The sequence below is a fragment of the Numenius arquata genome, chromosome 2, assembly GCF_964106895.1.
Source record: "Numenius arquata chromosome 2, bNumArq3.hap1.1, whole genome shotgun sequence".
Classification (NCBI taxonomy): Eukaryota; Metazoa; Chordata; class Aves; order Charadriiformes; family Scolopacidae; genus Numenius; species Numenius arquata.
The window spans coordinates 27,648,840-27,674,951 of NC_133577.1; the positions used below are offsets into that span (position 1 = coordinate 27,648,840).

The 26,112-nt window shown below is 36.7% G+C and overlaps 1 protein-coding gene across 1 annotated transcript in view; it reads right to left on the reverse strand.

The window, feature by feature from the left end:
• AKT3 (AKT serine/threonine kinase 3) overlaps positions 1–26,112 on the reverse strand; it is a 67,498-nt gene that overhangs the window by 30,644 nt on the left and 10,742 nt on the right. Inside the window, exons 2-8 of the mRNA XM_074167979.1 lie at positions 23,105–23,216; positions 21,452–21,596; positions 16,566–16,697; positions 13,417–13,482; positions 11,687–11,755; positions 4,032–4,154; positions 1,871–1,999 (exon numbers count right to left, since the gene is read on the reverse strand). Coding sequence (XP_074024080.1) covers positions 1,871–1,999; positions 4,032–4,154; positions 11,687–11,755; positions 13,417–13,482; positions 16,566–16,697; positions 21,452–21,596; positions 23,105–23,205 — 765 coding nt within the window. The 5' untranslated portion in view covers positions 23,206–23,216. The remainder of the gene's footprint in view (positions 1–1,870; positions 2,000–4,031; positions 4,155–11,686; positions 11,756–13,416; positions 13,483–16,565; positions 16,698–21,451; positions 21,597–23,104; positions 23,217–26,112) is intronic.

Below are 26,112 nucleotides of genomic sequence, written 5' to 3' on the forward strand. Positions count from 1 at the left end.
ATCGCCAAACAGGATAGCAACAACCTGCATCCAAGTCTTCCCTGGAATCTACAGGATGGGATTCTGCAAAGGAAACCAGGTATCAGTGAGCTTGTCTTCATAGCTAGAGCAGCTGGTAACTCACCAAACAGTTGAAATGAACCACATTCTTTCACTGCTGAAAGAATAAAGGAATTGGATGAAGAGAAAGTTAGTGACTCCTAAGAATACTGATGTGTCCTTTCTGGCTGGAGAAAAAGAATGTATCAAAAGATCTTGCTATGATCCAAAATAGTTTCATCAACTCTACATACCATATTAACTTATAACCAACTATTAGCAGTTTCAATTCCCTCCCGGAGTGCAAATTGCAGGAGACTTCACTCTACATACCATATTAACATATAACCAACTATTAGCAGTTTCATTTCCCTTCCTGAGTGCAAATTGGAGGAGACTTCAAATTTAAGAGATTTAGAACGACTCTCAAACCTGCAATGTGTATGAGTTTGCTTGACATCCCGTAATTGTAAGGTTCAGAATAAAAAATGAAAAGCAATCTAAAGTTGCTTGTTGAAATGGGCTCCAGGGCTTGTTGCTGCTATTCAGGATTCAATACTCCTGAAAATAAGATGGTAAAAAGCTAAGCTGAATCAGTGCCTCCTCACCTCCTTCCTTTAAACTAAGGCTAACTAAGGCTAAACTAAACTAAGGCCTTTAAACTTTAAACTAATTCTTCTTCAAAGACGGTATGTAATAAAGACTTTCTGGTGGTGCTGAGCTGCTGCAAGAGGTGGGGAATCCCTTAAAGAATGCTTCTTAAAACAAATGGTAGAACTGAAGGGCCTTGTAAAGCTCTGTAGGCTGACTAGAAAGTTGAGGTGTGTACTAGGATAATTAGCAAACTTGAATGATGACAAGAATGTTATTCAGCATCCACAGAATCCTTGGCATTAATTAAAAAATAATGCTGTCTTTCATGTCAATAACGGACTTGCATTTGGCAACCTCAGGGGAAAGGCAGAATGACATTTCCAAGTACCACAATCACTGTTGACTGAAGCCAGACAGGACAGAAACACGATTTTGAGAGTGCTTCCCTTGCTTTTTTTTTTTTTCTGTAGGCATCAGTGGCAGAGCCTGTCAGCACTAATACTGGAGCAGATCATTTAGGTGACTTGAGAATCTGTTGTGGAAGCTCAAGTGGCCAAACCAGAGCTGTGAAGGGAACCAAAACACCGTCCTCGTGTCCATCTTTTTATTAGTCCTTGAGAAGTGTGATGTTTGGCACTCCAAGTGCTAGCTAATGGTAAAGACAGGGTGGCACACTCTGGAATGTCACTTCTGCTTACATGCTAGGAAACAGTTAAGTCTTGGTGCCCACCTCAACCAGTTCTGAGGTTGATACACTTCACTGTTTTTAGCAGAAATATCTAAAATTTCAACTACCTCTCCCTGCAACTTGGGGATTTCGAATAAAACCCAGCAAACTCAGTACCTTCCTATTCCCTCCTCCACTGAGGCTATATAAACACTTGTTATACAGCTCAGTTAAGCAGGATCATATGTTCCAAGTGACAGACAGATGGAAGATTATTTTTGAAGAAATCATTGGAAGATAAAAACTTTAACAGAGGAAGGCAAACATGAGAAGGAAAATGCACGTTAGAGGCCTTTTTAGACACTAAGAAGCACAGCATCAATATACATACAATCATCACCAAGAATAGTAGCACATACAATTCTGAATATCAACTGCCCAGTACTAATCAGGGAGACTGTCAGTTCTTTACTACAATGAACAGTTTTCAGCATACAAACATCATAGTCTAAAACTAAATGGAAAATAAACACTTTATACTGTATTTCAAGGATGTATTCTAAATCATACCTCGGGTGCCAGGTATTCTGGAGTACCACAGAATGTTTTCATAGTTGCTGCGTCTGTGATTCCTTCTTTGCAAAGTCCAAAATCTGTAATTTTTATGTGTCCATCTTTATCCAACATTAGATTTTCTAACTGTGTGTTGGGGAAAAAAATATGTTCCCTTAGTATTTCTTAACAGGACAGGCTGATGCATTACAACAATTTTTGTAAAAAAGACACAAGAGTTACTGCTTGCAATACAATGCAATTTGTTTGCAATTAAAAAAAAATTACAGCATCTATTATATTACAGCATTTAACAATGTCTACTGTTATACAATTTAAATAGTTATTTAATATTTTAATACAGTTTACAATAGTAAATCCCAGGTCAGTCAAAGCATGACCTTTCACTCGGAAGTTTTACAAGTTTGGTGCATCTGCCACAGAAAGAAAGCAAAATAATTTTCTAAATATTCTCAAGATATAATCAAGTAATTCAAGGTTAAAATCACGGCTGCCATTCGATAAGACTTTATAGGTTTCCTTTGCTGTTTCATGACCTTCAGTTATCAAGATACATTTTACTTATTATAGTGTCATGAAAGAGTTAGTACATATTCGTAAATCCTTAAAGTATCTGCACCTTCCACAACCTTTTCAGTACCAGACAAAAGAGAGGCTACTGATAAAAACAAAACCCTGAGGTAAATTCCTCCTTGTATACTTGCAAAGGACACTGTTCTTTAATTGTGTACGCGTACCGCTGCATGCTTTGCATTGCTTTTTAAATATATGATTCTTGCTTTGAAAGATGAAAACAGAGTGCAGCCTGTTATGAAGTATTTAACGAACAGGAATAAAAGCTACTGCCATATTTACTGTGGACCATCTCAAAAGCACAGCTAACATCACTTTCCCAAAAGCTTTTTATTAGCAATAGCTTAAATACAGATAGAACTAAAAACAAAACGTACTTCTGAACAAATTTTCTCAACAGAAAAAGGGTGGGGTTTTTCTAATTATAAGGTGTGTAGTGAAAATACCAACAAAGAACAAACATAGCCCTGTCTTCCTGAGTCTGCATAAAGCCTGAAATATAATTCAATGGTAAATATTTCCTATTGAGTCTAACAGTATCATAGAAAGAAGATGCAAAGTAGATGACACCAGTCATAGAAGATTTATGGTGTCAAACTTCTCTTTCCTTATTATTAAGAATTTAAATCAAAAATCATGGCTATCATTCCTTGACCAGAAAATTCCCTAGTTTTCCAAGATGTCACAGCATTTCACGTTATTACAACAGATTCTGCTACAAACAGGTAACCTGCTATTTTGTTTCTGTCTGCCCCCCTGAGCAGAACTTGCCTACCACTGCCTCCCTCTCCTCGGCTCCTGTACAAAGCAGTCCATCAGTGAACTCCACTAATGCACATGTATAACGGGAAAGCACAACTTCCCATACAATAAATTAAAGGCTTGTGACAAAAATAAAATAGTCTTGTCGTGGAATTTAGAGGTTCCTCCCACATAAGTTAGAAAATATTCCTGTTGAAAACAGAGGTTATTTTCTATAGAACACAGTCCTACTGTGTCACAGAGTACTTGGAGCTTCAGGCAACAGAGGATACACAACTGCATATGCTGGCAAATCTAAGACAAACCACATTCCAGTATTATGAAACTTTCACAAGATACAAAAGACAAAATAATTTTAAAATTAAGGCTGAAATTCTTTTCCTATTGAAGTATTCTGAATTGTTTTAAATGTTTTCAAATCATACAAGAACATAACTCTTTGGTGAGACAAACTGAATGCAGTCACATTGTCCCAATTCCCCATTTCCCTTGTTTGGGGACACTGAGAATTAAGAATTGTGTGGAAATCCAAGTTAAGTTATAAGCAATGGGGGGGGGGGGGGGGGGAAGAGGATCAGAAGCTTGAAACTCCTTCAAGTGCTATCACCAAGGTATGCTGTTTCTTTTTTTAATCAAGTTAAATATACCCATCTATAGACTACTGTATCAAACAGCTTCCTTCAGCGTATACAGAACTTTAAACTGAGCACAGATTTTTTTTCTCCATTAACTCTGAATAGTGCAACTTTATAATTACTTTGTGTTTGTCCCAATAGTCTCTGCAAAAACAAAAATTTGATTACTTTTTTTTTTCTTTTTTTACCTTGAGATCACGGTACACAATCTTCCCAGAATGCAGATAGTCCAGGGCAGAGACAATTTCTGCACCATAGAAGCGTGTGCGGTCCTCTGAGAACACCCGCTCTCTCGACAAATGGAAAAACAGCTGCAGGGTAAACAGCAGGGACAGGATTGTAATAATTACTGATTTAGTGGGGGAAATTAACACAAACATAAAACACCTCTCATCACCATATTGTGATGATAGATAGTGTACTCTCAGTGGACACTCAGCACTCTTAGACAGCAGCTGGCTTATCTTTTCCAGGTTTCCAAAGGGAGAAAGCGAGCTGTTAAATCAGCGTTTTAATCAATATACCAATCTTGTCTAAGGCATTCTGCTTGCTACTCATTTAACCTTCAGTTACCAGAGGGGGGCTGGTGGGGGGGAAGTATGCAGCAACATCATTCTGTACTTCTCCCTCCACCACTTCCTCAGAATTTTATTTTAAGCCACTGAGAAATATTGAAATACCCAGGTTCTGATCTGCCTTAAGTTTTCCAGTAATCTAGTAACTTTTCTTTGAACTGAAAAAAGTCTAGTTCTTCTGCAGACTTTGACTGAACAGGTGAAACAGCATTTTACAAAAACAACACATCCAAACTGCTAGCAATATTACTAGAAAAAGCAAACTAACAACGGCTTAGGGCTTATAAAAATGAATCTATGTACTTAGTGTACATAGATTAGTACTAAGTACTATCTCTTTGCTACAACAAAAACATTTCTCTGGGGGTTTTGTCTCTTCTTTAATACTTTATAAGTAACAGCACTTTGCAGACACTTTTTCAACTGAAGTCTTTCAGTGAAAAATATTAGTCATTTTATCTTGCCAGTAACTTCAGCTGCAATGAAAAAGCGCAAGGTGACGTTCTGTAAGGTTGTCAGCAACTTATCGAATAAAACGTCACCCTCAGAAGCTGGAACAACACCTAAAAAAAATCAGGATTTGGCTATGTAATTGAGATGCTTTCTAAAATGGCTAGTTTTATTTACTGTGTTAAGAAAGCTTGGGAAAGTCCTTAAACAAAGATTAGTGAGTGTGTTCCTGTATTCCGCTTCAGACCAAAGGGTCTGCCTGCCTTACTCCTTCAGGTTACAATGGTTTTGGTTTTATGAAAACAGAAATACAAACATGTCAAAAACATCAACAAAACAGAAATACAGAACACGTGATCATTTATAAGTTAGACAAGGAAAACCATAACAACAACGTGGGTTTTTTTTTATTTTCACTGCTAAAAATATCAAGTAGGCGAGAATTCCAAAATGGCAGGGTAGGTACAAAAGAAATAAAACCCCAAACCAACCAACTGAAAAAAAAATAATGTGCTTTATCTGTCACTGCCACATCCTACTTTCCACCTGTAGGAAATCTAGACTGCTCATACGGCACAGAACAGTGTAAGAATTACTGCAGCCATTTTCAGTATGCGGACTTTTCAAAACGTAATTAAAAAGTCATCCCTATAAATACCCAGAAGTCAACCTCTTTCCCGACAGTTGTACTTCAAAAAATATTCATTATTTCTTCTGAACCTAAACAAACTTCCCACTAAACTGAACCTTTTGGCAGCATGTGTTTGTATAAGCAGAGACTTCACAGAAAACAGAAAATGCAGTATGATTTAAATGTATCTGCATTCCCCTTCCAATTTCTTTTTGCATTCTCAAGACGCCCTATATAAAAATTGAATACCTGCATGATAAGGAGGATCATTATTTTGTAGGTAATTTCAATTGCTCCTGCTGCTGTTTCTCTGTTTAAGAGCCAATCCCTGGTGCTGGCATCATCCCTCCCTGTAGTAACCTGCATTTTGTACTGAGGACTGCTTAACTGCCAGCGTAAACAGAAGACCCTGACAGACTAAGCAACTAAGTCTGCCTTCATGAAGCAATTCACACATTATAAAATTGAGAAAAGAATAAATATTTTTCTCAATTTGTGGGGTCTTTTCCACACATTTTTGCAAGATTTAAACAGGAAACAAACACTGATAAGTAGATCTTCATCCAAATAAAGCAAAATACAAAATTTACTTAATTTGTGCATTTATGTGTGTTTTGTGATCTCTCTCATAATGAGCTCATGTCACTAATTTTGAAGAATTTTATTTCTTTTGATGGACTCAAAGTAATTCAAAATAAAGACTAAGTTTCAGATTACTTTTTAATGTGTACAAATAGCAAACACATTCTGAAAATTTATAATATAAGCTCCAGCTAGCCCTACATTCATATTTATGCAAAAGCAACATTGTGATTTTCTGTATCAGACGAATCCAGTAGCTGAGCAGTGAAGCCTTAGAAAATTCTAAAACCTCAGGATACTTGTCAGCAACAGATGTATTAGTTTCTGTAGAAAAGTCTCCCAATTTGATTCTTGAGAGTTGGTAACCTGACACATTAACATAACAAAAATTTATTTTCTTTGGTCTTTATTTTGAACCAAAAATTCTTGATATTCATTCAAAATACTAACTTCAAAGTAAAATGACCAGCTAGAAACAACTAGCAACACTTGTTTGCCAAAGAGATCGAGTTCCCTGTCCGTTTATTTTAATGTTATATATGACGCTACAGTCACTCCAGCATTCTTCATATTGTTATAGCACCCAGCAGAGTTGTCATCAAACCCTACACACTAGTTTTGAATGAAGAGTGTACAGTTAGATATAAAAAAAGCACATTAAAAGTGAATTCATACACTCAGATAATACACTCAGATGCTAACAATACTAAAGCAAACCTCAAAATTATAATAGAAAAATTTAATTCAGTGAGATTCCAGCATTATTTTCAGGTAATTATTTAGTTGGTTCACTATTTTGGAATAATTATGCCACCAGACTCTATTTACAATTGTCAGAACATGAAGATTAGACTTATTAAGTAAGAGAAGGAAAAGAAGAAATCTGATGGAGGGTTATGAAAAAAGCTTCCAACGCTTGCACTATTTATTGACTTACAGTTATTAAATATGTGCTATAAAGTCACTGGAATTGCAATAGAGATAGCTTTGGCACAAAGAAAACCATTTTGCACATAACATTTTTGATGGCGTACATAAGGGTGCTATAGTTACAGTGAGGATTGAAGCTATAAATTTCCTGGTATGTCTTTATTTAAAACTGAACAACAATGTTGCCATGGGGTCTTTTCCTAATAAAAAAATTTAATGGAAACATTTTAACAAATAAAAAAAAAAAACCAAACATAAAAGTATATTCAACTGCAGACCCAAATAGCATGCCAAATATATAAAAGATACAATCTTATATCAATTGGTATGTTAAATTTCTACACATGCTAGTGGCCTATTTAGCATGTTGAAAGTTGTATGACTGGTTCTTGCTGTTTTGTCAGCTCTGCAATTAAACGCATTTTATACTTGACTGTTGATCTGACTCTTTTGCAAAGCATTTGCAGTAGCAGCTTTGAGATTTTGAATTATTTGTTTATTGTTTCAGACTTTATACCACTTCTAGGCATATTCTATATCCAAAGAAATACAGCACCCTTATCTTAGACTACTGCAATTTTAGGCTAAGGAACATTCTCCCATTTATTAAGAGTTTAGGAAAACCAAACACAACCGAGACAAAAATGACAAAGCTTACAACAATATTCAGTTATTTTTCATTAGGTAGGTTGTAAATCCTCTGTCTTTTTTTCTAGACAGTAATAGCACTTGTTCAAGTACAACAAACCATTTAGTTCTCTCGTGCCTAATGAATTGAAGTAAGAGCTGTGGAAAAAAAATGCCAAGTGGAACAGAGATTCAGAATTCTGGTGTGGAGAAACCATCTGAACAAATTTTAGAGTCTAATTTTATTATGCAGATAATTACCAATTAAGTTTGTAACAAAGTACGGAATTTGGAATTATCCTGAAAGTGCAAAGCAAGGAAGTTAACTTATTAGTCAACTGAATCGGTGTACTCTGCGGAGTAATGTATGTAATTGATTTCACTCCTAAAGCTTTTCAACCTTTAAAGCAAAAGGATGGAAATAAAAAATGGGAAACATATACTCCAGAAGTATTCCCCAACAATAAAGAATCATTCTTAGAATATAATTTTTATACCACAGTTTATATGATTCTGTATGGCCTGGAAGTTGGAGGAATACTGTAATCTATTGCTAATGTATTGCAATCACGCAGTACTCAAAATTACACGGGTTACAAAAGGAAGAGTAGGCAAATCAATACTAGCAGGAAAACCATCAAGGCAGCATTAGTCATTTTTTCCAAAATGTTGATAGGACAAGGACAGCAAAAACCATACAAAAATTAAAGGTTTTCTTTACAGTGGGTCTGGTTTTGTCTATAAGGACTGAGAGTTTTACTTATTTAAAAATATGTACAAATGTATGTATGAATTTTCTATATTTTGAACCGAAGTAAAGAACACAGTTTATCGTGCAATACTGCATGTACTTTTTTACCACACACTCATAAAATATGCCATTTCGAAGTCCTGAATAATGAATTTGGTCATGTCAACTAAGCCAGATGAATATTTTTTTCTAAAACCAAATGTGAATGTCTTAACGCTACTTTAATGTAATTCCTTCAGGATAATAAAGGTATTGAGAAGCAATCGTAACGCTAAAAGTACCCTTCTAGCTCTATACTGCAACATAGTTTATGACCAATAGACATTGCTATACGATTCATCCACAGAGTCCAACAGCAATACTGAAAAAAGAAAAGTTAAGCTTTCAGCCCACAGAAAGATTTCAAGATCGAGCCCTTTAGCAGAAGAAAATTAACTGTAAAAGTTGTCAGTATAAGAAAAACATATTGAATATTTCCATCTGAATAATTTGCTTGCAAAAATCCTCTAATATTTTGCTTAAATATACTTAGCTACAAAATATGCTTTTTTTTTTTAGAAGAATTCAAAAGAGAATTTGATACAGTAGTACTTTGTATATTGTTAAAAAAGTGCACACACAGGCCAGCAAAACTGATGCAGTTACATTTTCATATAATGTGTTCCCTTATTAACAGAGCCTAACTAATTTGAAGTTTCACAGGCAAGGTAAGGCAAAGATAAATTGCTACTATTCTGGTGGGATAGTAAATCTAGATTTTTAACAGGTATATAAGAGTCATCATTTTAACACAATTTCTTCTCCTCCAGAATGAAATTCAGTGACCCCTTACATGACTGTTTTCCTTCCTAACCATAGGAAGAGAAACCTAAGACTCCTAATACTGACTACACTTTTTATTACCAGAAAGGCAGAAGCCTCAATGGTGGGATTTTCTTGCTTTCACCTGGGTGAGAGTCAAGAATATGGAAACAAATTTCAAGAACTCCTTCATTCAGAGCACTGTTTGGGTAATGTGCTCCTGAAAGACATAATCCATGAGCATTCCCAAGCAACTGACTCAGGCACAACTGTTTAACTAGAAAGAAAGCTTTAATCTAAAGGAATTTTAAACAGAAACACACTGAAGGTAGTACAGCTCTGGAGAGAATCAAAAGGAACATGGTACTGCTACAGTCAATTTCCCACTGGAAGGATATAATTAAAAGATGAGTTTTCAACACCACCATCAGCGAGAAACCATTGTAAGGAAATGAAACTTCCTTGGAACACAGAGAGAACAGTAGAGGGAAGGAGCAAAAGAAAAAAATCTGTGTACCGCACAGGAGATACGCTTACAAATGGCTAACATGCCAGCTAAACTTTGTGCAACTTACTGTCAGCAGTTCTAAGTTAATAACAAGGCTATTTTTACAAATATCTCTTAGCAGACAGTGACTAAACCCTGAAATTCATAGGAAAATCCGGTAAGATTCAAGATTTTCCTATTAAAAAGGACAGCTTGTCCAACTTACTATTCCAGATCTCTAATCAAAGAGAAGCATATAAGCAAATCAAGAGAGCTTCTTCAAAGAAAACTGCCTACTCTGAAAAGCCATTATTTCCCACTGTGGCAAATATTTATGGTTACTTCACTGAATTATGGAACCATCAGCAAAGAACATGAGCAACATTGACAAGCAAGAGCATCATACCTGGAGAAAAGCAACTTACTCTTGGCAAAGCACACTGCAATCGTTAAATCCCAATAAGCAAAAGTAGGCTGCCACCAAGAACCCCATGACACGAGATGTTTGCAGCAGTTGCCACAAAGGTGCACCACCCAATGCAGAGGAATGTAAGATGTGAGCCTGATCAAAACCCAGTGTCAAAGTATCCTCAGTCTTAAGAAAGGAGTCAAAAACATTCTCGGTGGCCTCTGTTCTGCCTTCAAATAGGACAGAAAAGTATCTTCCAAAAAGACAAGTATCTAAATGATAGGCTGACGTTAAAAACTTTCCAAGTGCATCCCCTGCAATTACAGAAATTCAATAAGGTCTTATACAGAGGAAACTAGGAAGACTTAGCTAGTTTATAAGGCATCACTTTTAAAAGTCACTGTAGATAGCATTGACTTAAAATTGGTGACATAAGTTCAGTATCAAATAAGCCAGCTGAGTGTTGAAGAAAAGGCTGTTATCCTAATACTGCTGAGGGAGATTTTTGTGTCTTGTTCAACTAGACAAAATGATTCAACACCTTGAATGTCTAGAAATGGCTTTATATATTGAGTTAAATAAGCCATCCTGCCCTACGAGAGCCCTCTAGCGCCATGTTTAGCCATGGTTGGTAGAGGACAGCCATAGACAAGTTAGGATGTAAATGGGCCTCAGACTAGGCCCAGAAATTGCAAAGAAATGACTGCAAGACAGGTCCTCTGGGGGTGGCTCCGGCATTAGGAGCACAGTTGTAGACAGTTTTACTGTAGGAGAACACACCAAAAGGATAATGCAAAACATGGTATCACGCTGCAGCAGTTCCTGAATGAAGAAACACTTTTCTGATAAAAAAAAACTAGTGGAAACACTTAGTCCTTTAATGGTATTATGCAGCATGTAGTAGACAAAATAAGGAAAACCCCTGAGTTCACGTTGCAATAAGATACAGTCTGAATACCAAACAGCACCTAAAAGGTAGCAACAAGCCCTCTTCTTAGATTGCAATTCACTTTATATTCCATTTGACGGGTATAGTTTTTGATATTCCATTCCTCAGTAAACAGCTGGAGGACAATAACAGCTTAAAGGCTAATGACATTGCAAGAAGTTTAACACTTAAGTTGAAATTTCCAGAGTACACAGCAAGTGGAAGGGACCAAAATAATGAAAAATATGAACACTCTTTTCTCATAGGTGTTTGCAACAGCGATAGCAAAGAAGAGAGCGCATATTTCACATTAGGACAAAAGGAAGACTAGTCAACATTATTTTTGCTTGTTTGCACTAGATATGACCATTTCATGCCACAACATGCTACAATATGCTTGAAGAAAAGGAAAAAAACCACCAAAAAGCAAGCTATTTGTAATTATTTCTCTTTCAAGATACAACAATCTAATTTTTCAAGAATAGGAACTACTTTTGACAGCATAGTTATAAAAAATGTCTACTTTTTTTAAAAATAAAACAATTTTGAAGTTAAAAAAAAACAACTTCAAAGATACTAGAAAGCAAAAAGGCAAGAAAAAAAATCCTTTATAAAGTGTAACCCAGTGACAGCAATACCATTACAAGCACAGAACATCTTTTTTAAACTTACCTCTCCTCCATTAACATACTCCATCACAAAACACAAACGATCCTTTGTCTGGAAGGAATATTTCAAGGACTGGCAAAGAAAACAGCAAAACCAAACCAATTATTGTCTTGTATTAACCCAATTTCTTGCACTTAAACCATAACAAAATTTACTATTATTCTCTTAAGCAGACAATTCTGACTTGGTGAAAACTTTCAGAGTAATTAAAAGTGTAACTTTCTATCTGGAGCTTGAGATGAATTAACACAAAAACCTTCATGACTTCCCTCATCTCTGCCATGTGGCTATTGATATGAAAACACTGTGTATTGTAATAAAATACTAAATAGTTACTAAAACACACAATTTCCTACTGCATTTCTTACTGCCATACATGGTACCAGCTATTCTCACTCATCATATTTGACATAGTTAAATGTTATTGACAAATCCCCATGACATAAAGATGTCTGCTTCCACAATGCCCACAAAGAGAGAGATTACCATATTCTTTTTAATTCTCCCAAATAAAATCTTAAAAGTGATCTTAACCTCTCTCCCGCTTTAATTTCCAAAACAAGGATTCTCATTTTGCATACTATGCAATGTTAAAAATACTGATTGCCAAATGAATATATTTCTTTACATATCATTTTAAAATTGTAACAAACTTTATTATCTGAAATAAAATTTTTGACTTATCAATGTTGAATTGATTTTGCTTGGAAAAATGATACCAAAGAAAATCTAAAGATGAAGGCTTGGCCTAAAAGAAATGAAATGCAGTAGAACCACACATAACAAAATCATAAGGAGACCCATGTGACTTAAATACTGCTTGTCTCCTTAAAAAAACTGTTTAATAATATCAGAAAGATATAAAGATACAACTGCAGTGATACTGTTGCATGATTTGATTGGAATTATGCCTACTCCCGCTTACCTTTACACTCTAATTTAAGAAACTTTTGGTGACCTCAATTTTCTTGATTGAACTTCCAAGACTATGGCCAAGCAATGTAAATGCAATCCTCTGCTTGCTAAAGGGTTTGTTTACGATTTTCTAAATAGGAAAGCTTCCATGTTATACTTCGATAATTTTACACAAAAAAGCAACATTTTCCCTATGTTAAAATACAACGTTAATTATCTTTTGAAATCAATGAAAATATTTTCTACTAAACTGTCAAAGGAGAGGAATCAGAACTGACAACGAAGTCAGTTGTCCTATTAAAACTATTAATCATAATTAGTCATGAATCTCAAAATTTTCATCTGCTTTTCAATATTTTCCTTCTATTAAATATTAACCATATGAAGACAAAGATATTGAAGCAGTGGGGTTTGAGTTTTGTTACTCCATGGGCTACTTATGTTGAGCAAGTAGCTACTTTATAATTTTATTGAATTCTTAATTAAGTTTTATTGGTAACAATTATTTACTTGACACTGCAAAATCAATAACTTATTTTAAAAGTGTTGATATACAAAAATTGCACAACAGTTACATTCTGCAATTAGATTTGTTTTCAGTGCAGTTGAACTTTACAAAATTATTAGAAACTTTTATTTCTGACCTCTTAAATACATATTCTGATAAAGGATATCCCAGCCACCAGATAGCAACTGCTTGTTTACAAATCATCACAAGAAAGACTTCAAAATTTGTTTGTAAGTTATGTTCATAACAGAATACCCATCATGTTGAAAATTACCTGCTTATGTACTTTAAGCTAATTCCTAATACTTACTGTTAAAAAAGGGTGTCTGGTGTTTTTCAGTACTCTGCTCTCTGTAAGTGTATGAGCCACTTCATCCTGAGAAATAAAGAGTAGAAGTACGTCTGAATTAAGATATAGAATTGTTATTTAATGAATTATGAGGAAAAGGTCAACACTTCCAAAAAGAGAAAGTTACAGTACAGTTTTGGAAAATGTATGAATCTGAAAGAAACATGAAAAATAATTCACATTTTTTAAGAAAAGATCTTAAAGTAAATTTAAGTTTGGCAAAATACAATTTAATGTATTTTATTTGATTTTTCTTTTTCTTATTTTCTTGCTTTAAAATTAAGTCTTTAACTTTATATCCAATGTAGGGAAGAAAGAAATTATAATACTGGATTTGATAGTTTAAAGATACAGTCATCACAACTTTGCAGTTGTGGTATGAATCATCTGAACAAGGTATCTACAGAGACTAAATCAATTTGCAAGACTGACAGGGAGAGAGTGGGGGGAGAGGATGGCGGGAAGAGGGCTCGCCCTGTGCTACAATGCTGAGCAGCTCCTAAGGACTAGGGACAAAAGTGGGGCATTTAGGACATTCATATTATGAATACATGACCATTTTATGCAATTCTGCATGTAATACATGCTGTGAATCCTCCCTCCCCAGGCTGCCAGGGTCTGGACCTAAGAAGCCTGAGAGCCACTGGGATGGTTTAGCTGTTTACTGTAGCACTAAGCTACCACTGAGGATTGTATTATACAGAATTGAAGACTACTTAGTGTAACTCCAACTATAATCCTGCAGAAGTAAATATATTTAGTCAGACTACACTTTATTATTACTACAAATAATACCAATATAACATTATTGTACTGCACATGCTTATCAGACTATGCTCTGAAGATATTAAGCTAGAAAGTAAACACAGATGTCAGGAGTTTTAAATTAGACTTTTAAAATTGTCAAAATAGGCAGTTAAACAACAACAACAGAGTTAGTGGTAATAAACTATGATGCCATTTAGCTGAATAGCAGTGCAACACTGAGTGTATATACTACAACCACATACTGGGCAAAAAAACAAAAAATACTTCAAGGAAAAAAGCAAGCCTAAAGTTTTAATTATTTATTTATTTTTAAACCTCACTGGTTCACCAGATATGGGGCATAAAAAGTTGGCAATAGCCAGTTTTTCTGGCATTGCCTCAGAAGTTTGTAATACTGGTAGCAATTCCCTGGTAAGTGTAATATTAATCTGTCACAAAAACTTAGGATCAACAGATTTAGTCTGAACTGGGCACATGCTATGCAGCTTTCTAGATAAAGCTCTCAATGCACTACTTTTCTGCTTCATATTATTCTGTTACAGCTATGACCTACAGTGTACATTATATCACATCATAGGCTGAGTTGGGATTGCAGACCTATTCTACCTAGTCACTGTATCCTTAGCATTGATCTTCAGAGTTAAATATTATTGATAAATTCCCATGACATACTTGCACACTGACTGGGATAGACAGCTAAATTCAGGCTCAAGTCTGTTTTTGGTGTCAGTCTGGGGAGTAGTGGAAAAAATGTGGTGACTATAGGGAAAAAAAACCATGATCACATACACGCTTCTATGAACAAGAATTTTTGCTCAACAGAGAGAGACAAAGTTATCTGAGAATCAGTTTTAACCCTTCTAAAAATTGAGTGATAACGTAGCAGCAACCAAAGTAAAAGGGAAAACCCTAAAATTCAAAAACGTGGGTTTTATTTTATTGATATGAAGAAACAAGCTTAAATGCTCTCAAGGCTAGAAGGGTATAAACAAGCAGCAGCAGAACAGGAGCTCATAGCAGTCAGACAAAGACTTCCCTGAGGACCCCCTGGGTGTCACAGGCGAGCAGAGCACTGGGGAAGTATGTCAGGCTGGAGACTGGGCCACAGCATGCAGCAACCAGATACACTCCAAGACCCACAGGGCAACCCACAGAGATTGCTGCCATTTATAAAGTCTTACAAGGAGGGCCACTGAGATGCTCCTTCCCATGCAGCATCAGGAGAACGCAGCAGCAATACCCTCTTTTCTTTCTGTATCTCCTGATTATGAAGAAGAAAAGGGCACTCTCTGTTGCTGTTAGTCCAAATCTGATATATGCCAACCAGCCTGCCAGTGCACGCGAGACAGCTGCTAAGGACACGCAGAACTCACAGGTCAGTCTCTGCTCTGCTGAAGATATAAATTTAAGGCTCTCCACCTGCACCAGGGCTGAGTTTAATGAAACTCAAGGAAATATAATTGGTTTTGAGGTTTCTACCCCTCCATCAAATTTAATAAAAACTGATCAATACATTCAAAAGTTATTAGAAAGTGAGTGACAGATAGACAAATGAACATAGAGACAGACTGCAAAACTCTGCAAGCCCTGTTTTCATAGACCCATAGGAAAATTAGAAAAATCTGAAGGATATTTTAAAATATATGTAAAGCACAGTAGTTCCCATCCACATCACCATTGTGTCTCATGGTGATAAGAGCACGTAGGTTTCTTGCTCTCAACTTGTTCTGTGCAAGTGGGATTCAAAACTTTAGAATTGCTAGAAACAAAGCTCAGAGTAGATGATCTTCGAGTTTAAACTTAGTAAAATTATGACCAAGCACAAGAGCTAGTAACACTAAACTAACCAAGTTTAAGTGAATGGACAATGCCAGTTTAAACCACTTCTTCAGACATCAGCTTCAGAATTTTCTTGTTCCTCAAAAACTGAAAAAATGAAATTGTTAGTCCCATGCACAGCCATCTTATTTAACATATCAGGAACAAGAGCACAGACCCATTAAATTAATTGCATTTATCTGAATAAACCTGCAGTTGACTTAGAAAAATTTTTCAAGTATGTAATGTACCCTACAATGCATTTTTTCTTGTTTTAAACTTGGATTGCACTATCTTCCTGCCCAGTGAATTCTCTCAATGCTTTAGCACACTCTAGATTATAAGACACTGAAAAAAGACATGCAAAACGGGTACATGTACTTCCTTTATACTCTTCTTTTCTAAAGATACACACAAATTTCTATCAACCTCAGTTACCATTAAAAATCAAATACACCTTATGTATTAGACATTGACTATTCCATGAAGAAATATTCCAATATTAAAACTATAACCTTCCTTACCTTTGCAATAATGACTTCTTTTTTCAAAATCTTCATAGCATAGTATTTCCCACTAGCCTTCTCTCGGACCAGGATAACTTTGCCAAACGTGCCTTTGCCCAGTAGTTTTAAATAGTCAAAATCATTCATTGTCTATAAGGAGCAAAGAACAAGGATTAGCAAGACTTACGCTATCCAGTTCCAATATGCACACAAATGTGTCTGCAAATAACCAAAAGCTGTTACCAATAAGAACAGTTTACAAAAATACGTACACTTCTATGATTAAGTTCATAACAATCAAGTGTATCCTTAAACCGCTACGATATATTGTTGAATACTATTACTATAGTTCTCTAAAGTCAAGTACCGCACAGTATACTACACACACGCACTTATTTTTACAAAGCACAGATAGAATGAAGTCTTAGGCTATACCAGCATTTCATGAATGCTCCACATCTAAAAAAGCTATCAACTTGTGTATTACCAGGGACACAAAAACATGGCTTATCAGCAGGTTTAGTGCTTGCACTCAAAGATTTGGAGTCAACGGCTCAATGTCCAAGTGGCGGCCAGTGACAAGTGGTGTTCCTCAGGGGTCAGTCCTGACACCAGTGCTGTTTAACATCTTTGTCAGCGACATGGACAGTGGGATTGAGTGCACCCTCAGCAAGTCTGCTGATGACACCAAACTGTGTGGTGCTGCCAATACACTGGAGGGAAGGGATGCCATCCAGAGGGACCTGGACAGGCTTGAGAGGTGGGCCTATGCAAACCTCATGAAGTTCAACAAGTCCAAGTAGAAGGTCCTGCGTGTGGGTGGGGCAATCCCATGCACAAATAACAAGCTGGGCGGAGAATGGATTGAGAGCAGCCCTGAGGAGTAGGTCTGAGGGTGTTGGTGGGTAAGAAGCTCAACATGAGCCAGCAATGTACACTGGCAGCCCAGAAAGCTAACCAAATCCTGGGCTGCATCAAAAAAATCGTGGCTAGCAGGTCGAGGGAGGTTATTCTGCCCCTTCACTCTCAAGAGACCCCACCTGAAGTACTGCATCCAGCTCTATGGACCTCAATATGCGGATGCTCCATCCCTGGAAGTGTTCAAGGCCAGGTTGTATGGGGTTATGAGTAACCTGATCTAGTGGAAGGTGTCCCTGCCTATGGCAGGGGCTTGGAACTAGATGATCTTTAAGGTCCCTTCCAAACCAAACCATTCTATTAAAAATCCAAAATGCATTCAAAACAATTCAAGCAGAATATGAGTAATTCAGGGCAGAATCCTCTGTATCTTCAGTCATAAGATATCGCATTCCTTGACAAAGAATGGCCAACAGCTTTATTGATACAGAATACTGAGTTACTGACCGTAACAAATTCACTTCTAACAGTCAAAAATTTATGGGATCATAAGCAGCCTCAAAGGGGTAATTTTTTCCCATACTTCAATCTTCTTTGACAGGCTGGATTTAGACAGGGACCATCAAGAGTCTGAATAAAACCAGCTCTGAAAACCAGCCCTTTGCCCACACACAGAAGGAGGATCTTGGCTCACCTGATCGTAGACATGGGTTTGATGCTAAGGGCAGCAAGCCAGTCAAATCAAAACACTCATTTGCCCAAAATTTGCTTACATAATGTTCGTCAAAGGAATCATGAATATAGCTGCAAGCTCAGTGAAAACAAGTTAAAAAATATATGCATATTTATAAGAGGAAGGTAATAGCTTTGCAAGATTTTGAGCTGTGGCTTAAGAGCAGGTTATGGTGGTAGTGCTAGTTCTAAGAATAAAGTTTCCTGATGCTCTTATTCTTTAGAAGCTCAGCAGAAGGCTTAGAAATGATACACAGTGCAGGGTAACTCAAAAAGTCTGCCAAAGAACACAAGACCTTGGGAGATAAAAACACAGATGCCATAGCTAAGGGTATACTGAAAACTGGTGTAAAAATGGAAATACTTCCTAAACCTGAGGGATGTTGGTAAGCAACTTTGGAAGCTCCTGTAAGATTCTTTCTCCTTGATAATTTTCCCATCTTTTTCATTCCTACCAAACTCTGAGGACTGCATCTTCTTCCTCATTACATCACTTTTTGGTTTTCTCTGAGAAATTTTTTCTTTACTCATTCTGCACCCAGCAAAACAAATTTGTAAACAAAGTAAAAGCAGTGAAGCTATAGGAAACTGCACTAACCAAAGAACCGTATGATGTCCATCCTTCTGTAAAGCCTATTTACTCCCCTATGGATGATCTGTTCAAGAGAGTATGCCCTACTACAGGTGTTGAAAATTCCTGCCAAGGAACTAGTTTTTAAAAATTCCTGATTTGCACAAAGATTATAGGACTTGGAGGTTTTATCCGACTTCATCAGGAAAAAATATTTAAAAGGAATAGTACAGCAAGAAATAAAAGCAGTTTGCTAAGAATTCCTAGTTCTGAAACTCATGGATGCTATTAGTGTAAAATTTAAGTGGCATATTGACACCATTTAAAAAAAATTGCAAGAACTACAAAGTGCTTTTTGTTCTTCTAGCTAATCTGGCCAGGGATGTTGCTGTCATGCCTGTTCAAATCAAGTCCCACATCCTAAAGACTGTTTTCTTCATAAACCTTTTGCTACCTTTTTAGAACAGGCCCACTCCTCTCTGTCTTGTTTCTTAATCTGATTATGCTCTTCTACTCATATGTATACCATCTGGTGCATGCACAAGCAAAATTCACTGGGCTTAGATGTAAAATCAGGTGACAATATAAGCTTGGAGGACACATTGTGGAAAAAAAAAAAACCTGAAATGAAAAGAAATCCAATACAAAAAAAGGAGCAATAAAAATGCATTAAGTTGTTATAACTGAAATGGTTCTGATTATATTAACAACTACAAAAGTTTAAACAAAAGCTTTTCAGAAACACTTCTACAAAATAGAAACCGTTCTTAAAAAAAAAACATTTTTTCCCAATTTCAATTAACACCATGGGAATGACAACTCCCCATCAATACAGTAACTTAATATTTTTGATTCCAAAAACTTCTGGGAATCCTTTGCTAAAGTCTTGCAACAGTCAGAAATCTGCAGTGGGATTTTGAGTTTAGGTAAAAAAAAAAAATAAATCCTTGCTGTCATCAGTATGCTCTTCACTGGCTACAAAACCTCCATTCTGCTCTATTATTAGATGTCGAATATCACCATTTTTCATTTCACCTTTGTTTTGTTGAGTTTGCTGTCGGCTTGTTGCCAGAGCCGTTAAATATTGTGCAGCACTGCACACGCACTGTCCCAGCACCTTATTTCAGCATTTCTTAAAGCATAAGCAGCAAGACAGGAACAAAACTGATCGTCCTCCTCCTCCTGTTCCCACAACCCCTTTTGTTGTATGAGAAAATGTACTGCAGTGTGAACAAGGAAAGCATACATTCCAGATAAACTACTTATATTAGACAGCATTGATTTTGACACCTTGAAAACGCTTGTTGTTACACAGCGGTTTTGTACTCCGCGAAGAGGATACACAGGCTTGGAACAGTGCTCGGATCTTTTAACAGAGCAAACCCAAATCCGTCCCACATAATCACACTGCCTCTCAGAAAGGCTGACACATCTCGAACGCTGCCTCTGTCTTGCTGTCACTTATCATATTTTACCCTGGAGAACAATCATTAAACATCTATGCCGCAAGGCTAAAAGTTCAATGTCAACCTGACAACGTACGATGAGAGTATTGTTACAGCTGTATACAATTAGTTTTTACCTTTTTCTGCATTGGGAAAAGGTTAGAAGGTTGCATACAATGAAACAACATAAAAGAACTATGTTTGCACTGCAAACTCAAGTTCTCAAAAGTTAAGACACAATAGAACTAAGATTTGCTCTGACACCTTTGTTATATTCATAAGGGTATAGTTTTCAGCCCCTGATTTTTTTATGACTCTTACTTCATATAGCGCAATGAACAAAACATGCTCTATGAGTAAAGGCACACATTCACTATTTCTTTTCATTGTTCATCATTCAAAGGCATTCGGTTACATTAGCTGCATGACTATTTCGCTCTGTCAGCAGACTTCCACTCAGCTTTCTACAGGTTTCACTTCTAGCTAGAAAGAATAAAGCCAGTCCTATAGAAACAGGTTATTATTTCTCATGCAATTTCAATGCATATCTTGAGTCATGTCAATCCTGTATAGCAAAGGAGAGACATCCGTTTGAATGATCCATTTTTCAAGAGCAGTCTGTAGTTACAGAAACACAAGACAAAATGGAAACACAAAACAATAAGCAAGTTTTTGTGGGGCACTGAATCTTTAAAGCATGCTCTTAGTTGTGTGTTTATCCTTGTGACTCTGGAGATACAAGAATGTTATAGCCAATAATGTACATATTCCTACTTACAGCAAAAGCTCTGAAGGACTGCAAAATAAAACCACACTGTTTTCTCTCAGTTCATTGAAAACTAAAGCAGAGTTATTTTCCCAGATAGCAAAAAACAAGGTCATTAAAAGCCAAATCCTGCTAGCCTTTCTCATGCAAATTATCTAATTTGTACTGGGTATTATTTGCATGAGAAAGGGGGCAAATCTACTCATCTAAAGAAAATATTTTATTACCACACTTCTAAAAGAGTAAACAAACAAAAAGATTAAAATAATATTCAAACAATAAGCAGAATGTTAACATGTGCCTGAACAGTTGAACGTTGTTTTTCAGAAGTGCTGTATCAGATAGCACAACAAATAAACAAAACCAGAGCAGTTCAGCTTTATTGAAATAAAAAAAATATGTACTTTTATGCTTGTAATACACTGAAATTTATGTAGAAATACTATTCCCTGTATATTGTTTTACCCAACTAAACTATTCTACAAAAGATATTTACATATTAGGTTTGTCTGTTATTTTTTAATGTCATTACCTTTCTTTTATGATGGGTTGTTGAAGCATCCATCTCTTCTTCTCCTATATTGTCTATCTGTGAAGTTGGACTACAGTTCATCCTCTCCTCTTCTTGCCTCTGAAGTCTGTCTGCTACAGCCTGGATTGCTTCTGTCCATTCTTCCCTATCATGAACAAGCCAACATTTCCCTATTAGAAACTCATAAAATACATCCAAATAAATGGTTTATAATGTTATTCACACGTTACATTGCTTCAATGTTCAATTCTCATGTCACACAGCAGAAGACTCATATAAATTAATCACTTCAATTTCCTTCCAAATACTGCATTATGTTAATGAAGTTGACCAGAATCTAAAAGGATCACTGCATGGTTAATTTCAAGAATTACCAGTGTCTGATTTTGTAAATATTTTAGTAGTGAAAACTTGAAAACACTTGCTCCAGGTGTAATACAGCTCAGGGATTAGAAAGTCATCTCCTATCTGATACTATCTGATAATAACTTACTATTTTAAGAGACTTTTTTGCTATCCCCCCTCCCTGCAAGACATTTTCACAGAAATTAAGTAAGATTTATTAAACGACACCACGTGTTCAACTCTTCGCCTGTCTCCTCTTAAAACTCAACCTTTTGGCCAATTTCAAATTCCCCTGAGAAAGAGGCCCTCAAAGATAATTAAATTCCTACAAGCATCATAAAAAACAGTGCCTGCACGGAGGGGCAGGCCCAGATGAGGGTTTCTGTAGAGGGACAAGCAGGGGCAGCTGAGCCTATGGCTACTCTGTATGCTGGCTAACCAGCAGATCCACCAGCCAGCCCATCAGCACGCCACAGCCCCACACCAAGTGCAGTATCTGCTGCTTTTTGCTCAGCCAGCAAGGGATACGGGAGGAGTCCGGTGGTATTAGTGAATGCAGTAAGAGCTACTATGCTGCATACACTGAAGAAAGATAGAGTGGAGAAACAGTGCCAAGGTAGAACAAAAAAAAATTCTAAGTGAATATACAACTGAAAGAGAAAAAAAAACGAAAAAGCAAAGTCGTTGGTAATTTATTGATACATAATTTATTGATGAATAAAGCCAAATCGTAATATTAGTCTCAAAAGGACAGATGCTCACAGTGGGAAGACTCAGTGCATCTAATGAGAGACACATAGTGAACATCTGAGCATCCCATATCTCCTAAATGCTTGTGGTGCATTAAAAAAGTTAATTCTTAAGAGTTTGTGTATGCTTACTGAAACAAGAAAAATTAATAAGCAAATATAAAATAAATTATAACAAAATTACTGCTTTCTGTGCCAAAAAAAGGGAGCATATTAGGAGGAATAAAAGGAAAATTTAAGACAGCGAAGCTGGAAAACACTTCAATGCAGGCTTCTATTGTTCAAAATTTTAACACTTCAGAGACATATCATGACATAGTTTTGGCTTATTTGAACATACTCATCCCACCTACTCGCAGGCAACTCTTACACTAGCTATGAGCTCAGATAATATTTTACAGAAGCTGACTTATAAATTCTTCAAATAACAGCTCAGATGTGCTCAGAATGTCACAGTTCCAAGTGCTGATCACCACACCAAGTGTGTGGTCCCAGCAGAGACTGTGCCGAGGCTTCTGCATAAAGAACACAGAAAGCAAAACGAAAATAGAACCCTCACCGTTCCTCCGGAGTGTCTACGTGGAATGTCCTCTCTATGACAGTGGTCCACTGAAGACATCTGATAATGAATGTATTTGGCTTTGGTCGCTCTGTTTTCATTAGCTGACATTCTAGAGAAATACATAACATTGCCTCTTTTATATGTTGTCAGTTAATGGATGAAGACCAAATAAAATTACTTAGATAAAATACATGTACTTCACGTATACCTATCCAGCACATACAAGGAAATACAGAATGGCAATATAACCACGGGCTTGAACAAAAGGTAGCAGGTAATAATCACAAGGTGAAGAATGCAGTCAGAGGAAATGAAGGAACTTGCACTGTCACCCATATAAAGAGTGTGATCTCCATTTGCAAACTAGGTCTGTGTTATGAGGGTAAGAAGAGTATTAGATCCTGGATTGCTCTAGTATGCCAAGGTAACAGCAGTAGCCACAGGCACATTTTTCCATCTGTACCTGGCAGGAGGAATGACATTTTCCCTTCAGTGGTAACCATGCCACAATTACCCACACTACTGTCACTCAGGATTAGATTTATTGTAAAATACCCTACCTGAGAAAATTCAGATGTTGAAACTAGTCTAATTATTAAATATAGAATAACCACACACACACTTCCAATGGGGCCACCCCAGGAAATCATCTAGTCCTCTTTGTGCTCCAGGCCAGAATGAGGTCTACCTACGCTATTTCTCATAAGTATTTCTCTAAAATCGAAATAGTAATTTCAAAACCTCTATAAGCAAACTATTCCATCCAACTATAAGCAAATTAATTATTTTTATAGTTGGAAGATTTTTCCTAGCACTTAATGCAACTGTTCCTATAATTCAAGCATAATGTTTCTTGCCCTATTGACTATTTTATCTTTTCAGCAGCTATCCCTTTTAGACATTTGAACATTATTTTATCTCTCTTCAGTCTTCTCTGGCCTCAATCAATTCAACCAATCTGTCCTCACAAGTTGTGCTTTCAGATCCAAGATCTTCCTTGTCACACAAACATAGAGTAGACTGCCTATTACTCCTTTGTCACAAGACCACAACACAGGTAATTCAGGCAATGGTTCAAAGAGACTTGTGGATTAGATTTTATGATATAGCATAAACATTATATATGCACTAAACATTATATATGCAAAACACTGACCTACTAGAATGCTTTAATTCATGCAAACATATTTAAACATTTTTGTGAAGTTAAAGTTACTCTTATCAAAAGTGTAATTGAATTTCCTGCAGCTACCACAGAATAAAAACAAACCTTACATCTCATGTTCCGGAATGCTCTCACTTGTTTAAAGCTGATCCGGATCAAATGTGTGATCTAAAATGATTTATCAGGTTCACAAATCAGTCAATAACAAATATGGCAACAGAATTGCTGTTCATTTACAATCCACTGTAACTTCCTTTTGGTAGAGCTACCACCTAGCAGTTGACCCACACCTTTTACTGATGTAGTTGACTATTCTGTAGCATAAAACCTTGCACTTATTCTTGGTGAACTACATTTTATTTATTCCAGTTTATGTCAATGCTTCACAAAAGTCATGTTATGTGGCATGTACCACTTCACAAGGCATGCTATACTTTCACAGAAATAAATTATATTGGCTTGATGTACTTTTTCTTCACAAACTCAGCATCCTGAAACCTCAACTATCATCCACAACTTTACAGGAATGTGTTTTAAATATTCTCCAAGGAACTGTATCAGACCCAGCAAATTTCTAAACACCTAACACATATAAGTACCTTCTACCTTGCTTTTGCTTTCTTTCTTATGCTTTTATTGCTGGTGTTAATTGTACAAGATGCATACTCACAACTAACCTTCCGAAATGCATACTTACTAGCTCATAACGAGCTTAAAGCCTTAGCTCAAGGCATTGATTTGTATGCCTGAACACCTAAACAATCTGGGACAGAGTTATCTAAGAAATGGTCTCTGTGGGGTGCATCAGGAAGAGTGTGGCCAGCAGGTCGAAGGAGGTTATCCTCCCCTTCTACTCTGCCCTGGTGAGGCCCCATCTGGAGTACTGTGTCCAGTTCTGGGCTCCCCAGTTCAAGAAGGACAGGGAACTACTGGAGGGGGCACAGCAAAGGGCTACAAAGATGATTAGGGGACTAGAACATCTCTCTCATGAGGAAAGGCTGAGGGACTGGGGTCTTTTTAGTCTGGAGAAGACTGAGGGGCGTTTCTGATCAATGCCTATAAATACTTAAAAAGGTGGGTGTCAAGAGGATGGGGACAGTCTTTTTTCAGTGATGCCCAGTGACAGGACAAGAGGTAACGGGCACAAACTTGAACATAGGAAGTTCCTTCTAAACAGGAGGAGGAATTTCTTTACTTTGAGGGTGGCAGAGCACCGGAACAGGCTGCCCAGAGAGGTGGTGGAGTCTTCTTCTCTGGAGACATTCAAAACCCACCTGGACATGTTCCTGTGCAACCTGCTCTAGGTAGACCTGCTTTGGCAGGGGGATTGGACTAGATGATCTCCAGAGGTCCCTTCCAACCCCATGTCATTCTGTGATTCTGTGATATAAAGCCACAGCAAATATCAGCAGACTTACTTGTACTGGACCATCCTTAACACAGGCATGAAAGAACTGATATTAGGGGGGTCTTCATGAGGATGCCTTGATTTAAGGACTTTCACACATGCTGCAATTTTTTATTTGAAAGAGCAAAGAAGTGGATATGTCTGTCAACAAGATTTTTTTATGCAGCTTAGCAGAACACCTCAGAAGCTTTACAGACACATATATAAAAAATGAAAGATGAATTAAGTAAATATTGCACTACACAGGTGTGTATTCCACAACTCTATATATTCACCATACATCCATATATTATTATGTAAGTCAGACTCCTCACAGGTCAAGGAGATGACTACATTTAACAAACCCGCATATACTGTGGAGACTCAAAAGAGAAACAGTAATCCAAGCTCACTGCTTTTATAAGCTCAGCTAGGTCTCAGATAGGATGAGAG